The sequence below is a fragment of the Delphinapterus leucas genome, chromosome 14, assembly GCF_059928025.1.
Source record: "Delphinapterus leucas isolate spDelLeu-1000000601 "Yukka" chromosome 14, BTC_Dleu_Yukka2, whole genome shotgun sequence".
NCBI lineage: Eukaryota > Metazoa > Chordata > Mammalia > Artiodactyla > Monodontidae > Delphinapterus > Delphinapterus leucas.
In genome coordinates, this window is record NC_143142.1 from 16,520,317 (window position 1) to 16,537,173 (window position 16,857).

A 16,857-nucleotide genomic window follows, 5' to 3' on the forward strand; every position below is an offset into this window, starting at 1 on the left:
CGCCTGCGCTGACTCTCCTCCTCCCCCCCACCCCGCTTCCTACCGAGCGCGAGAGGGGCGGGGCCTGAGTCTGGGAGGCGCGGAGGTAGGCTGGGGACTGGGCCGCTGTTCACCAATAGAAAAGAGGAACCGAGAGCCACGTGCCCAAAAGATACCCAATCACATTTCCTACTCCATAATCCTCCGTCCCTGGGGTGTGGCCAACGGATTGACAGGATTGGGCGCGCACGGTCACGCGACCCGAAAAAGGTAAATAGGGCAACGCGGTTTTTCCTCGCCTGCGGAAAATCGTTGCGCGACGCTCTACCCTCGTTGAACAATTATTTAATGAGCGTGTGTGATGTGCTAAGCACTGTGAAGATGCTGTGGCTTCTGGGATGTACGTAATCCAGACATTGTATTACTCTCGGTCCAGCTACTGTACCAGTGTTTCCCGTATTCCGTTTCCTGTAGTGAGCACCCCGCAGATGCTCTTTAAAGATCGTTAAAGGAATTAGTTCTCTCTTCCCCAACACTTGGGATGATAAAAAGAGGTAGGTTTTTACGTCAGAGGATATTTTTAGAGCCCAGTTGGAGTACTTGGGTGACTCTTTTCTCTATTTGTTGTTTATCAACCGATAAAAATAGGAATAAGCAACAGTTCCCTAAAATCTTATTTTGCAGGACTTCCCTGGTGGCGCAGTGGTTAAGACTCTGAGGGCTCCCAATGCAAGGGGCCCGGGTTTGATCCCTGGCCCAGTACTAGATCCCACATGCATGCCGCAGCTAAGAGCTTGCATGCCACAACTAAGACCCAACGCAACCAAAAAAAAGAAAAAGAAGCTTATTTTTCTTCCATCTAAACAGGGGCTTGCAGTTTCCTTTCATAGAAGAAAGACGTTTATAACCTTTACAGTTCTTTGAAGGCTGAGGCCAAGTCTAACTTAATTGTGTATCCCTTGAATCATACTGTAGCACAGTATGTATAGAAAGCCATTCTACCTAGGTTTGATGAATTTGCATTTGACAATAGTCCCGTTCTTGCCTGCAAAAAGGTCCTGAGAGCTAATGACCAACACTTCATTCAGCAATTATTTATTGACTGCCGCATGTATCAAGGACAGTACCAGGCAGATAGGGATACAAAAGTGATTAAGACACCTCATTCTGCCTTCAGCAAATTCATGGTGTGATGGCACTTTTCCTCTAAATTATCCAGGTTTGGGTTCCAATATCAGCTATCCCATCTATGAGAGGGTGGCCTTTGACAAATCACTTGCCTTTTTGAGCCAGCTTGCTCATCTGTAAAATGGGGAGGTATATACTATAGAGCTGTTGTGAGGATGATGAGGTAATTGTGCAAAATGTTTGGCACAGTCTGGAGCATAGAGCATAGCATATGTTATGTAGCATATGCCAGTTTGACAGCAAGAAAAAAAAAGTTTCAGAGAAGACTAAACTGAAGGCAGCTACTAACAATAAATCATTGTCTTCAGGCCAGTCCCAAATACATTGTGTCCTCAGCATTTTGTACTGTGTCTGGCCCAGAGAGAGTATTCAATAAATATTCATTGAATGGATGAATGAAATGAAGGAGAAACTGGGCCAAAAGACAAATCTGCACACACTCCTTTGCTGCCCACCATACACCCAGCAGCCTCCAGTGGTTTAAAACTGCTCAGTGATGGCTTCTCATAGTCCACATCGTCCTTTCTCATCTCTTTGCTTTTCCAATTCAGTTCCCTCTGTGTCCCTCCCCACTCTTTCTGGTGAATTTCAGTGCCAGTGCAGTCATAAACCTTTGTAGAGAAACTTGTCCGAGTGACTTAGTGGTTAAGAACTCAGGCATTGCCAAGCAGACAGATCTGGTCAAATCCTGACTCTGCCATTTGTGTGATCTCAGGCAAGTGACTTCTCTGAGTTTTTAGTTCCTCATCCATAAAATGGGGGCAATAACATTGATCTCACAGAGCTGGTTTGAATGCTTACTGAGATGAGACATGGAAAGCCCTTAGCACAGTGATATGTGGTAGGTGCTCAAGATGTAGAAGCTGTTATTTTTAATTATATTTCATGACTACAGTGTAAAAATCAGCTTGTAGAGTGCGGTGAAGGCTTTGAAGGGTTTAGAAAGGAGTTATAGGAAAAAATGTTTAACGCAGTTGGAAATGGAGGCAGAGAAATAAGGGGGTGATATTTGGCTCAAACTGAGGAGCCCACCACTTCAGGCAGGGCAGGGTCATGGTTAAGAGCGTGTGTTCTGTTGGACTTGCTGGGTTCAGATCCCTTCTTTGCTACTTACTAGATGAATCTTGGTGGGCAAGTGACCTGGCCTATTGAAGTTCAGCTTAGAAAAATAGGATTTGCTAATAGTGTCTAAATCTTACAGGGCTGGACTTCCCTGGTGGCGCAGTGGTTAAGAATCCACCTGCCAAGACAGGGGACACGGGTTCGAGCCCTGGTCCGGGAAGATCCCATATGCCTTGTAGCAACTAAGCCCGTGTACCACAACTACTGAGTCTGCACCCTAGAGCCTGCGAGCCACAATTACTGAGCCCACGTGCCACAACTACTGAAGTCCGCATGCCTAGAGCCCATGCTCCGCAACAAGAGAAGCCACCACAATGAGAGGCCCGCGCACCGCAACGTTGAGTAGCCCCTGCTCACTGCAACTAGAGAACGCCCGTGCGCAGCAATGAAGACCCAACACAGCCAAAAATAAATAAATAAATAAATAAAAAATCTTATAGGGCTGTCCAGGAAATTTAGAGACACACAGTTCTGGCACAGAGTAAATTATCAGTGGTTGTTAATCATTATTAAAGTCTCATGGTACTTCCTAGAAATATCCCTCTAATTCAACTTCCAAGGCTAGAAGGAATGATGCTCACAAAGGACCAGGAAGTGATTTAGTCGTGTTCAGTAGATAGAGAATAAAAGAATCTCCAAATGGGAGGACTTTCAACAAGGTACTTTATTGGAGGGCATGGTGTAAGGTGAAAGCCATGGGGCAGGTAGGGAGTCACAATTTCCTGGGACGATACTCAGCTCTTACAGTACTTCTTGGTGTCCAGGTTCTTGTGCTTCTTGTTGTACGGGACCTTTGAGAAGCAGATGGCAGCAGTGCGGTCACAGTTGCAGATGAAGGCCTCACAGGCATTGTTTTTGCCTGGAAAAGGGCAAGAACAGAGGACTGAGCCAAGGCAGTTCATGCTTTGTACAATCCAGGGGCAAGAAGAATTAACTGAAATGATCTGGTGGCCATTCCATTGGTGCAAATTTAGGGTTGACAGATAAAGCAAATAAAAATACTGGAATTTCAGATCAACAATGAATGTAATATTTGGGACACAGACTAAAAAAATCATTTCTTGTCTATCTGAAAATCAAATTTAACTGGGCAGCCTGTTTTATCTGGTGATTCTAGGTGTGATAGCTGCTTTTTGGAAAGTTCTGTCTATTTCACACCTCTAAATGTACTCACTGCTTTTGAAACCCATATAACCACAGAACTCTGATAACATAGGCAAGCAATTGCAAACCATATGGAAAATACTACGACATATACTCAAGGCAGCAAAGTATTGTACATTTCAACTTAGTGAAGTTTCATAAGCCAATTTCTCTAAAGTGCATATTTTAAAAATTACAGAATGTCCTTAAAATACAATATTATATAGACATTTAAAATAATTATGTCTGTATGTGGAAATGTTTCCATGATATTTTATTAAAGGGAAAGAATACATAGTATATGCCAAAAAAATTTGAAGGGCAATACATCTAACTGGTTATCTTGGGTATTAGGATTATAGGTGCCTTCTTCTTTCCATGACATACATTACTGTAGAATTTGAAATTACATTACTCTGACCTTGCTTACTTTTGTAACCAAAAGAAACAACAAAAATAACATTTAAAATACATTTCATGGAAATAAAAACCAAAATAAACAAATGGGACCTAATGAAACTTAAAAGCTTTTGCACAGCAAAGGAAACCATAAACAAGACAAAAAGACAACGCTCAGAATGGGAGAAAATATTTGCAAATGAAGCAACTGACAAAGGATTAATCTCCAAAATATACAAGCAGCACATGCAGCTCAATATCAAAAAAACAAACAACCCAATCCAAAAACGGACAGAAGACCTAAATAGACATTTCTCCACAGAAGATATACAGATTGCCAACAAACACATGAAAGGATGCTCAACATCACCAATCACTAGAGAAATGCAAATCAAAACTACAATGAGGTATCACCTCACACCAGTCAGAATGCCCATCATCAAAAAATCTACAAAGAATAAATGCTGGAGAGGGTGTGGAGAAAAGGGGACACTCTTGCACTGTTGGTGGGAATGTAAATTGATACAGCCACTATGGAGAACAGTATGGAGGTTCCTTAAAAAACTAAAAATAGAACTACCATGTGACCCAGAAATCCCATTACTGGGGATATACCCTGAGAAAACCATAATTCAAAAAGAGACATGAACCACAATGTTCACTGCAGCACTATTTACAATAGCCAGGACATGGAAGCAACCTAAGTGTCCATCGACAGATGAATGGATAAAGAAGATGTGGCACATACATACAATGGAATATTACTCAGCCATAAAAAGAAACGAAATTGAGTTATTTGTAGTGAGGTGGATGGACCTAGAGTCTGCCATACAGAGTGAAGTCACTCAGAAAGAGAAAAAGAAATACCATATGCTAACACATATATATGGAATCTAAAAAAAAAAAGTGTCCTGAAGAACCTAGGGGCAGGACAGGAATAAAGACGCAGATGTAGAGAATGGACTTGAGGACACGGGGAGGGGGAAGGGTAAGCTGGGACAAAGTGAGAGAGTGGCATGGACATATATACGCTACCAAATGTAAAACAGAGAGCTAGTGGGAAGCAGCTGCAAAGCACAGGGAGATCAACTCAGTGCTCTGTGACCACCTAGAGGGGTTGGGATAGGGAGGGTAGGAGGGAGATGCAAGAGGGAGGGGATATGGGGATATATGTATACATATAGCTGATTCACTTTGTTATACAGCAGAAACTAACACAACATTGTAAAGCAATTATACTCCAATAAAGATGTTAAAAAAATGCAAAAAAATAAAATAAATTTCAGCTTTATTATCCATAATTTAATTATGTGTATCTGCTTACCTTCAATAATCTTATTAAGGTTTTGTTTCTCTCTGCTCCTTTCTCTTAAAAATCATGAATGTTTTCCTCACCCACTCCATTAAAGCATAAATTAGTGCTTAACGAGATTATGAAGTGTGCATAATGAAATAATTATTTAGTGAGTTATTGTTTTTTTCTTTTAATTTTTTTATTGAAGTATAGTTGATTTACAATGTTGTGTTAGCTTCAGGTGTACAGCAAAAGTGATTCAGTTATACATGTATATATTCTTTTTCAGATTATTTTCCATTATAGGTTATTACAAGATATTGAATATATTGAATATACTGTGCTGTACAGTAGGTCCTTGTTGTCTATTTTATATATAATAGTGTGTATGTAGCAAGTTATTGTTAATCATGTGGATGAACATCTGCTGCAGGCTTCTTGACCTGCTTTTGGGGGGAGAAGGCAGTTGCGGTTAAAAATAATTATTTGCAAAAATATTTGCAAAATAATGTGTGTGTGTATTTCTCCTGGGGAGAGTGTCTATAGCTTTCATCAACTTCGTAAAGGAGTCCAGAATCCATAGAAAGAAACTCTTGCTGATCAAGTTGCTGTGCAAAAATATGATTTCCCATATATTTGGCTTTCTGAAGTGGAGCACAACCAAAATCTCTGTTACCAGGAGACTGTGTAAGCAAATTAAGCTATTTTATGTAGTGATGAAAGAAGTAACAACGAAGACTATGAAACAGTATGGAAACATGGTCATAACATGGTGATAAGGGGGGCTTCCCTGGTGGCGCAGTGGTTGAGAGTCCGCCTGCCGATGCAGGGGACACGGGTTCGTGCCTCGGTCTGGGAAGATCCCACATGCCACGGAGCGGCTGGGCCTGTGAGCCATGGCCGCTGGGCCTGCGCGTCCGGAGCCTGTGCTCCGCAACGGGAGAGGCCACAACAGGGAGAGGTCCGCATACCGTCAAAAAAAATAAACAACAACATGGTGATAAGGGAGAAAACGCAGAATGAAAGATTGTATCTAGACTGTGCATTCATCAAACATTTACATCCAGCAGGATGCCAAACTCTGCTCTAGATTCTGGGGATACAGCAATGAAGAAAACAGACAACCATCCCTGTCCCTGTGAATCCTACTTTCTATTGGAGAGATAGCAAATGAAGAAATAACATAAATATATCAGCCATTCAGAAATTCTGTGGAGAAAATAAAGCAGAGAGAAAAACGATAATGCTGGAGAGATGGAGGGAGTGTGTTTGCAATTTAAAAGAACACGTTGAGGGAATTCTCTGGCTGTCCAGTGGTTAGAACCCCGAGCTTCCATTGCAGGGGGCCTGGGTTCGAACCCTGGTCGGGCGTGGCGCCCGGCCAAAAAACAAAAAATAAATAAAAGAACATGTTGAGGGAAGACCCCACTGAGAAAACAACATCTAAAGAAAGATCTAGAAAGAGGGAGTGACTCAATCAGATATCTGGTGGGAAGTGTTTCATGCAGAAGAAGCAAAGGGCTTGTGATGGGTACATGCCTAGCCAAGTTAAAATGACATAAGCCTTATTCCAAAGATAAGGGTGAAAAGGAACACAGAGGCATGAAACCATTTATTTCTTAGGATGATGAGATGCCAGGTAATTTTTTTCTCGGCACTTGGGGAGTTGGATTATGGTTATTCCAGTGTTGTTGGTACGTTTTTTAAAAAGTGGGATGTATCTGTGAGTGCAAAATGAAGGGCAATGAAAATTCAGAATGCTGGTCTCACACGACAATACCCTACACCTCTCTGAATTGTCTGCTTTTCAGAACCGCCTTCATGAAGTGATACATTTCACCATGAGCGCTGCATAACTTAGTGGTTAAGACCAGAGCCTTTAAAATCAGAAGCAACTGAGTTCAAATGCTGGCCCTACCTCTCATAAGTTGTGTGATTTGGGGCAAGTGACTATTTTTGAGCCTCAGCTTCCTAAACTGTAAAATGGGCTTAATAAAACCTATCTCATATACACACCTTGCCTAGTACCTGGCATGCGATGAAAACCTGATACGTGCTAATTCTTAGCTCTTTTTATGAAACAATGAAGCAGTATGGCATGGCAGTTAAAAGCAGAGGTTTTGGAGTCATATAGACCTATGTGCAAAAACCAAACACCGGGGCTCCCCTGATGATGCAGTGGTTAAGAATCTGCCTGCCAATGCAGGGGACACGGGTTCGAGCCCTGGTCCAGGAAGATCCCACATGCCGCAGAGCAACTAAGCCCATGCGCCACAACTACTGAGCCTGCTCTCTAGAGACCGGGAGCCACAATTACTGAGCCTACGTGCCACAACTACTGAGCCCGCGCGGTACAACTACTGAAGCCTGCGTGCCTAGAGCCTGTGCTCTGCAACAAGAGAAGCCACTGCAATGAGAAGCCCATGCACCACAACGAAGAGTAGCGCCCACTTGCCGCAACTAGAGAAAGCCTGCGCACAGCAACGAAGACCCAATGCAGCCAAAGATAAATAAATAAATTTAAAAAAATTATGTAAAAAACAAAACAAAACACCACCATTTATGGGCTGTGTGCCCTTGGGCAATTAGCTCAGCCTTCTGAGCCTCAGTTTCCTCATCTGCAAAATGGGGATAATATATAGTACCTATCCCATAGGGTTGTTTCGAGGATTAAAGGAGACACTGCCCGGCACCAAGAAAATGATCAATCAGTGGTGACTATCATTACAATTATTTCTCCCCATGCCTACTGAGGGCCTTTGAGCCAACAAGGGGGTAAACCTACTGTTGCAGGTGATCTCAGTGTTAGAACACGAGTATGAGTAGCTTTCAGTGTAGGGATTGTCCAAGAGGAATGTACAGCTGTCTAGTTTCCTGGCTTCTCTGTAGCAGTTGTCGTGTGTCTGGCAGCACCTGGAGAGGGGGAGGGACAGAGCTGAGGCAGGAGCAGGGGTAGGGCAGCAGGTCTACCTGAACATGCCCCCTCGGGAACAGGTGGGGATGTTTTAGCTGACCTGCTCTGAGAGGTACTGGTCCTTGAAAAATTAAGTCATTTTCTCAAGTTTACTGAAGGCGATTTTAAAATGGTTTCAGGAATACAGTACAAGCCTATATTCTGAAGATGCAGTGAGGGTTTCACCACTTCAGAAGATTGAACCCTTGCAGTGATGTTTTGTGTTGCAAAGTCCTGCCACTAGAGGGCAGCAGCACCCACTACTTTACATCCCCGACTTTCCGCTTTCCATCCCCGATAGAGGAGAGCGTTGGATTCAGGCTTGTTTATATGAGGTGAACGTGTGTTATCTTCAGCAAATAGGCAAATCTCCTTTCTGTGCCTCGTGAGATCTTTGGCTTGTGCCCTCCCCCCATCCCAGGGATACTCTCCCGGCAGATCAACTCACGTGTCCAGTTCATCCACAGGGGTCCCTGATCCACCCAGACCACAATAGCAGCCGTAGTCGTTGAAATCCAGCAAGGGGTCACTGCCGGGGATCGTGCACTTGATCATGCCGCGGAACTGCCATAACGCCCGCGGGCTGATGCCGCTCTGGGCAGCGCCCACTGCAGGAAGACACAGTCAGAGTTCGAATACGTCCTGGTTGGCTGCCGGCGCCCCAGGGACCCCACTGCCTGCTTGCTCTCTCAGACCCCGCGCCGTCCCCGTGACCCCGGCCAGCTGCCTACCTTGAAAAGAGCTGGATACAGGAACCTGGTAAAGTGAATAGGAATTTTCTTAACAGCTCACAAAACATAAAACTCACCATTTTAACCAAAGTATACAATTCAGTGGTTTTTAATATTCACAGAATTGTGCAACCATCCCTACTAATTCCAGAACATTTTCATCACCCCCAAAAGAATACCCAGTACTCATTAACAATCGCTCCCCTTTCCCCCCTCCCTTCTGGCAACCACTAATCTGCTTTCAGTTTCTATGGATTTCCCTATGCTGAACGCTTTGTATAAATGGAATCATACAATATATGGCCTTCTGTGACTGGCTTCCTTCACTTCACATAACGATTTGAGGTTCATCCTTGTTATAACATGTATCAGTACTTCATTCCATTTTATGGCTGAATAATGTTCCACTGTATAGATAGACCACTTTTTTTTTAGCTATTCATCACTTGATGGACATTTGGGTTGTTTCTACTTTTTGGCTATTATGTTTATTTATTTTTGGCCACACCATGCAGCTTTTGGGATCTTAGCTCCCCAACCAGGGATCGAACCCGTGCCCCCAGCATTGCAAGCACGGAGTCTTAACCACTGGACCGCCAAAGAGGTCCTTGGCTATTATGAATAATGCTGCTATGAACATTTGTGTACTAGTTTTGGTGTGAACATATGATAGTTTAAAACTATCCCTGTTATTTATCCAGCAAATATTTATTGAGCACCTACTATGAGCTAGTCACTGTCCTGGGAGCTGGAGATACATCATTGAGCAAATTAAAAAATCTATAACCTCATTGAGTTTATGTCCTAGTTGGGGAGAAAAACAATAAGCAATAAAAGTAATAAATAAGGAAATCAGATATTATTTTAGAAGGTGGAAAAATTGGTGTAGGGCAGGGGAATCTAAACGGAAGGTTGGGTGGGGGAATGACAGGGTTGTGGGGGCAGGAATGTAAGGAACAGTGAGAGGCCTGTGTGGCCTCTGTTCTCAACAGGAAACAGGACAACCTCTTTTCTGCCCCGGGACCCACGCACCTCCTCTTCCCTCTGCCCTGCACACTGGTCAGCTCACTTTTCAAAAGGCTGGAACATCTTGGTTTAAATGCTACCTCTTCAAAGAGGCGCTTTGACCACCCAAGCTCAGTGGCTCCTCTGCTACCACTTTTCTTCATGTTCTTTATAGTACCTCGAACAATCTGTATCCCTCTATTTAATGCCTCCCTCTCATAGGACCATAAACTCCTCAAGGACAGACCTCATGGATTTTATTCCCCAGGGCCTGACACAAAGGAAGCACTCAATAAATATATGAAGAGTTACATGAATGAAATCATCAATATGTGATTTTTTTAAAAGTAATTATTTATTTACTTATTTATTTGGCTTAGTTGCTCCGCAGCATGTGGGACCTTCCCGGACCAGAGCTCAAACCCATGTCCCCTGCGTTGGCAGGCAGATTCTTAACCACTGCGCCACCAGAGAAGTCCCAATATGTGAATTTTTTAAAGTGCCTGGCACATAGTACATACTCAATAATTATCTATTAAGTAAGTTTTCAAAGTCAGCCTCTAACTGAGTGTTTGCCCAAATCAAGCACAAGGCTTGGAACAGCCAACTTGGAAGCAGGATCTCTTTACCTCCTGTGTAGAGCCCTGCCTGTGAAATTTGGTGCCCTAAAGAGAAGATGGCACTAAATGATTTGGGGATACTGTCCAATCGGCCATCAGTGTCATCTCTTTGCCCCATACCAGGCCCTTCCTGTGCTTGATCTGCTGTGGACACTGTAGCCGCGCCATGTGCTTAAGCTCCAGGGTGAAGGAAGGGCAGCAGCTTGTCGTTCTCCCCCAAGAGCAGCCTCCACGGTGGCAGCCCACAGAGGCTGTGTCCAGGAGCAGAGCCTGGATCCTGCTTAGACGGGAGTGGCCTGGCTACCTTGACCCATCTCAGGACACCCCCTTCTACTTCCCTCCACTTTCTTTCTCTCTGATCCAGCCAGATCTGCTCTTTGCAGAGGCCAGACCTGCACAAAGCTACTGCTCATGTGTGTGTGCGGGCGTGCGTGCTCCTCGGACGGGGAGCGTGGCTCGTTCATCTCTGAGTCCCCAGTCTCAACACTGAGCCTGATGCCTTAGAGGCTGTAATACCATAGATGTTGAGTGAATGAATGAACAATGGCTGAATGGGGTGGGATTTGAATTCTAGGGAATTCTGATTCTATTAGTTCATTCAATAAATAGTGCAAACAGCACTATTCCTGCTCCCATGGAGCCCATGCTTAGGTGTGGGTGTGGGATAAAGAAAGAAATGAATCAACAACAGACACACTGCAGGCAAAGACAGGTGCTGAGAAGACCTAATACTGAGGCCATATGGTAGGGGGAAAGGAGAGGGGGCTCTCTTAGCTTGGATGGAAGGGGTAAGCCTTTCTGAGATGGGTCATCTGAGTTCAGACCTGAAGGTTGAAAGGGTGCCAGCTGCGGGGGGGATTTGAGGGGACCCCAGTATGGGACCTCTTAAGCCCCACACTGAGCCCCACCTGAAAAAGACTCCAGGTATGGCCAGCCTTGTGACCTGTGGCCCCCATTGCAGAGGAGAGAGATCTCAGCTCAGGAAAGGGTGGAGCTGGGGGGACTCGCCTACCTGTGAGCAGAGCAGCCAACACGAGGAGTTTCATCCTGTTGTCAGTTGGTGCACAAGAGACTGATGTCATTATGGCCTCCCTTCTTATAGCTGCCCCACCGCCCCAAGATAAGACTGTAGTGTTTGCTTTGCTCCCTGTTGACCCTGGGTTGGCCTTGAGTCTGTCTATTGCAGAAATAATTCTGAACAACAAGCAAGCCCTGGCAGCTGGGGGGCATTGGAAGTAGTGTACATATTTGTCATCAGTGCTTTTGAACGAAAGGGATTATTTCTGGAGGTGCACATCTTGGAATCTTGACCCTCACACCCACCCCTTTGCACTCAGCCCAGCTTCATCATTTGTGTGTGTGTGTGTGTGTGTGTGTGTGTGTGTGTGGCAAAGCTGTCAACTCCATTGAACAACTGGGAGAAGGGGGATGGGAAGGAAGCGACGGTTGCCTCCATGTCCTCTCACGTGCTTGAATCTGGGCTGTGGGTCTCGTTGAATGGTTCCCATCAATTATGCACTTTGCTGATGAGAAAACAGGTTCGGAAAGGTGAAGCAACTTGCCTCAGGTCACACAGCTAGCAAATAGCAAAGCAGGGGCTCACACTTAGGTATGTCTGACTCTAAGGCACACACTTAATTTTTTCCCCACTACATCAATACCACTCCCCTCTCCCCATTCCCCACAGTGGGCTTGTAAGAAAACTCTGGGCTTTGGAATTCTAAAGGCTTGGATCTGACTTGTAGAATAAAAAGGGTTTTAGAATTGTCATATCAAAGGTCTAAATAACATTTTTAGGTGAAATTCACATTGTAAGACTTTATTATTATTTATTTATATAGTTATTTATTATAATCTTAACCATTTTATTTTAAAATTTTATTTATTTATTTGGCCGCGCGGCACGTGGGATCTTAGTTCTCCGACCAGGAATCGAACCCACGTCCTCTGCAGTGGGAGCGCAGAGGGAGTCATAACCACAGGACTGCCAGGGAAGTCCTCCATTTTATTTTTAAAGTGAACAATTCAGTGGCATGTAGTACATTCACAGAGTTGTGCAACGACCATCTCTACCTAACTCTAGTAGATTTTCATTCTCCCCAAAGGAAACCCTGTCCTCATTAGCAGTCACCTTCCCCCAGCCCTCAGCAACCACTAATCTGCTTTCTGTTTCTATAGATTTACCTATTCTGGATATTTCACATAATATACAATATTTTATAATTGGTTTACTTGGTGCTCTCCCATTTGGTTCTTATGTGATCTTTGCAACAACCCTGTGAGTTACGGAGACCCTATTGTTTTATTTTCATTTATTTGTCTATTCATTTACTTATCTTTCTTGAGCAGAGAATTCCCTCATGCTCTCCTGCCACCTGCCCCCACCCTGCCACAGCCTCACCTATAGTTTCACCTGTTATTAGTATCTTACATTAGTATGGTACTTTGTTATGATTATGTTATCAGAACCAATATTGATATATTATCATTATCAAAAATAATGATAATAAACTGAGGTCCATAGCTCATTCAGATTTCCTTAGTTTTTTTTAATATGAATTTATTTTATTTATTTTTACTTTTGGCTGTGTTGGGTCTTCGTTGCTGCGTGCGGGCTTTCTCTAGTTGCAGTGCGCGGGCTCCTCATTGCGGTGGCTTCTCTTGTTGCAGAGCACAGGCTCTAGGTGCGCGGGCTTCGATAGATGTGGCATGCAGGCTCAGTTGTTGGGGCTTGCAGGCTCTAGAGAGCAGGCTCAGTAGTTGTGGCGCACGGGCGTAGTTGCTCCATGGCAATGTGGGATCTTCCCAGACCAGGGCTTGAACCCCTGTCCCCTGCATTGGCAGGCAGATTCTTAACCACTGCGCCACGAGGGAAGCGCAATTTCCTTAGTTTTTACCACATGTTCTTGTTATGTTCCAGGATCCAATCCAAGATAGCACATTATATTAAGTTGTCTCTTTAGGCCCCTCTGGGCCATGGCAATTTCTCAGACTGCCTGCTGTTGAGGACCTGGGGAGTTTGGAGGGCTACTGGTCAGGTGTATAATAGGATGCCCCTCTATTGGAACTTGTCTGATGTTTTTCTCATGATAAGACTGGGGATTGGTTAATGGGTTTGGGGAAGGAAGATCACAGAGGTAAAGTGTCATTTTCATCCAATGGCTGTGTTAGGTTTGATCATCTCTTGTCTTGGGATGCATCTTGGGCACTTTCCAGATGAGGACACTTTCCAGATGAGAACTGCTAGATGAGGTTCAGCCTGGGGTGGAGCTGGAAATGGCCATGCCAAGACTTGAACGCACACCTGCCTCTTCCCACTGAGCCACTTCCCTCCGCCTTGGGTGAGGTTATGTTAGGTTATGTCGTGTGTGAGTCAGAGCAGAATCGGTAATTCTGACCCTGTGACCTCTGCTTACGCACGCACCCCACGATTCCAGCTCTCTGTACTTTTCCCTTGAGCATGCACTGGAGCCAAGAAAGAAGAAATCCATCTGGAAGGGCTTCCCTGTTTCATCCCAAATCCAGGAGCCCCAGGAAACGTCCTTCAGCTAATGCGGTAACACTGAAACAACGTTTAGTAAGCAGATGGGGGAAACTAAGGCCCAGAAAGGGGAAGTGATTTATTTGCTTGGGCCTGACTCAGACCCTATTTGACCCAGGGTTCATGCTACCCGTCTCTTCATACTTGCCTGTAGACATTCTACAACTGTCCAATATGGTAGCCATTAGCCACAAGTAGCTATTTAAATTAATTACTATCAAATAATATTGAAAATCAGTTTCTTGGTCCCACCAGCCACATTTCCAGTGTTCAACAGCTACATGTAGCCAGGGGCTGTTGTTTTGGACAGTGCAAATATAGAATGTCTCCGTCATCACAGAAGGTTCTATTGGACAACGCATAGCACCTGTCCCAGTGCCGGCCCAGAGGTGTGGGGAGGAGGCCTGTGAGAGCTTCTGGAGAAAGAAAAGGGTTAGCTTGGGACCCAACATCAGTCTGTCAAATGGTTCTGCCTCTTCAGCCCCCAGAATGAGTGAAGGCTGCCCAAGGAAAGGGGAGGCATGGCCAGCAAAATGCTAAGTTCCTCTTATGTGGGGTTCTTTGGGGTGAGAACAAAACAGAGGAACAGGCACTGCTCCTGTTGGGGGTGGTCTGAGGAAGGAGGAGTAGCTGGTGCTACAAAGTCCTCTAAGGCTAATAGTATTAACTACCATTTACTGACCGCTAACTAGTCCAGGTCGCATGCTAAGAACCTGGCATAGACCTCTGAGGTAGGTCCAATGACAAACTCCACTTTACAGAGATGATGGAGGCTCAGAGAGGTTAAGTGACTGCCCCAATATCACACAGCAGGACCAAGATGTGAGTTGGATCTGCTGCTTATGATACCACAATATCACCCCATGACAGGGAATTGTAGTAGCAGGTGGGAGTGCCAAAGGCCCCTGGAGCAGAAGGAGGTTTAGTCCTGCCTGCTTCCCTCCTTCTCTCCCCCTCCCCCAGCCAGCTAGAGGCCTTCCACAAGAGCAGGCTGGACAAATTCCCATGTGCGACTTATGCCCGGGCTTAGGCAAAGCACCTGGTGGGAGAGGGGTCAGGCCACTACTGGAACCCTCTCCCCCTGGAAAGAGATGTGCTAAATGTTACAATCCAAACCTCTGCAGGAGACACAGAGGTGGCAGAGGAATGGACCTGGCAGGTCACCGAGTAGCCCACCAGGCTGCTATACTCTGTCCCGTGACCCACTGCTGCCCCATGCACAGGTGTGTACCGTACATCTTCTCCCAGCCTGGGAAAAACACACTCTCCAGTGGAAAGAAGCTAAGTATAGCTTCTTGACTCCTTCAGGTGACAACGTACCCACGCTCCAGCAAGGTCACACCTGCTCAGCCCCTGGGACACGGCTCCTGCTTCCCCAAAGCAGCTACCAGCTACCATTTGCTGAGTGCGTCTATGTGCTCGGCCCTGTGCTAAGAGTGTCATGTTGTTTTTCAGCCTAACGACCATCTTCTGGCATAGGTACTGTTGTCATCATCTTCCCCTTTTTACAGATGATGGAACAGTTTCAGAGAGCTTAAGTAACTTACTCAAAGTCACACAGCTGGAAAGTGGTGGAGATAGGATTTGGACCGACATGTTCCTGCCTCTTAGTCCGGCACTGAGCCCAGTATGTGGCTGTTGGGAGGTTCCCAGAAGGCTTTAGGTAACACTGGTCTGGGTTCAATTTGGCTGGAGTCATCCTAAGGGGCTTATTCTCATCCCTCCTCTTATCACACCATCTCTGTCTCCAGTTGCATCTGAGCTCAGCTGAGAATATTTCTCAAACTGAGCACAACCACCGAGGAAACTGACCTTCTTCAGAGTCCAGGTCTTCAGAAACCCAGGAACTCTCTCCAATACTCCCTCTCCTCACCCCTTTCCCCATCCAGTCCCACCCCAAGTCCAGCTCTCAAGCCACACCCTTCTTCCAACTTCCAACACCCTGGTCCTTGCCCCAGCATCTCTTGCCCAGATGGTTGCAGCAGTCTCCTTAGTGTCTCTGTGCTCCCCTCCACAATCTCAAATCTGTTCCCTATTGTATAGGCTAATGACCTTTTCAAATGCAAACCTGATTACATCATGTCATCACTCTCCCACCCTGTTGGCTAAAACCCTTCACACCTTCCCAGCTGCTCTTATATAAGAAACAAAAGCAGCCTAGAGGCCCAGTCTGCTCTGCCCCTACCTACCTCCTGGCCTGTAGTGGGGTGGGATACCCTCTTCTCTAGACGCAGTGGACCTTCTCTCAGCTCCTTGATTGACGTTCTCATGCTTCCTCCCATTTCAAGGCTTTTGCCCCTGCTGGTCTCTCCTCCTGGTATGCTCCTCCACCCCCTCCCGCCCCCAGCCTTGCCTAGTTAATTCTTACTCTTCTTTCAGATCTCAGCAGAACTTGACGCCCTGCTACAAACCCAAATGAAGTCATTGCCTTCAGGTGACTAATCGTTCTGTTTTTCTTCCAGGGACGGAAGGGTTCTTGGGATACAGCGCTTCCTGTTTTCAAACCAGAAAAGTCCCCAGCAAAGTAGGACAAGTTGGTCACCCTCTCAGTGCCTAAGAGTGACTTGTGCACAGTAGACACTAAGGGAACCGCAATGTGTGAACCGCAGCTGTCAGTCCCACTCGGGAGGGAGCGGCCATTGCTGAGCCCCAATTATGCATTTCCAGGCACCTGGGGCAGCCTGGGATTAATAGCAGCTACCGTTTACCAACCAGTTACTTTGTGCCTTGCCTGGTGTTGGATCCTGTCAGCCCTCCCTGTTTAATTAACAACCACCCGAGATACTCTTATGGTTCTCTTTTTAAATTTTTTGAGGTGAAATCCCCATAACATAAAAATAACCATTTAAAAGTGAGCAATTGGGACCTCCCTGGTGGTGCAG

The 16,857-nt window shown here is 45.3% G+C and overlaps 1 protein-coding gene across 1 annotated transcript; it reads right to left on the reverse strand.

The window, feature by feature from the left end:
• Positions 1-2,993: 2,993 nt before the first annotated feature.
• Positions 2,994-11,495, reverse strand: PLA2G1B (phospholipase A2 group IB). The gene is made up of 4 exons (XM_022550990.2): positions 11,447-11,495; positions 8,527-8,686; positions 7,911-8,038; positions 2,994-3,148 (listed from the first exon to the last, which is right to left on the reverse strand). Exons 1-4 carry the CDS (start codon positions 11,478-11,480, stop codon positions 3,024-3,026), a joined length of 447 nt encoding a protein of 148 aa, XP_022406698.2. The 5' UTR covers positions 11,481-11,495; the 3' UTR covers positions 2,994-3,023.
• Between the last annotated feature and the right edge of the window lie 5,362 nt (positions 11,496-16,857).

What these genes read in the sequence shown, in the direction of transcription:
- PLA2G1B (XM_022550990.2), bottom strand. Translation starts at nt 11,480, where the DNA reads ATGAAACTCCTCGTGTTGGCTGCTCTGCTCACAG. An exon ending in CCTGTGGATGAACTGGACAC is followed by an intron (nt 8,039 to 8,526) that starts GTGAGTTGATCT and finishes CCCCCTCTCCAG; the next exon opens with GTGCTGCCAGACACACGACA. An exon ending in CACTGAGATCACCTGCAACA is followed by an intron (nt 3,149 to 7,910) that starts GTAGGTTTACCC and finishes GCCCTTTTCCAG; the next exon opens with GCAAAAACAATGCCTGTGAG.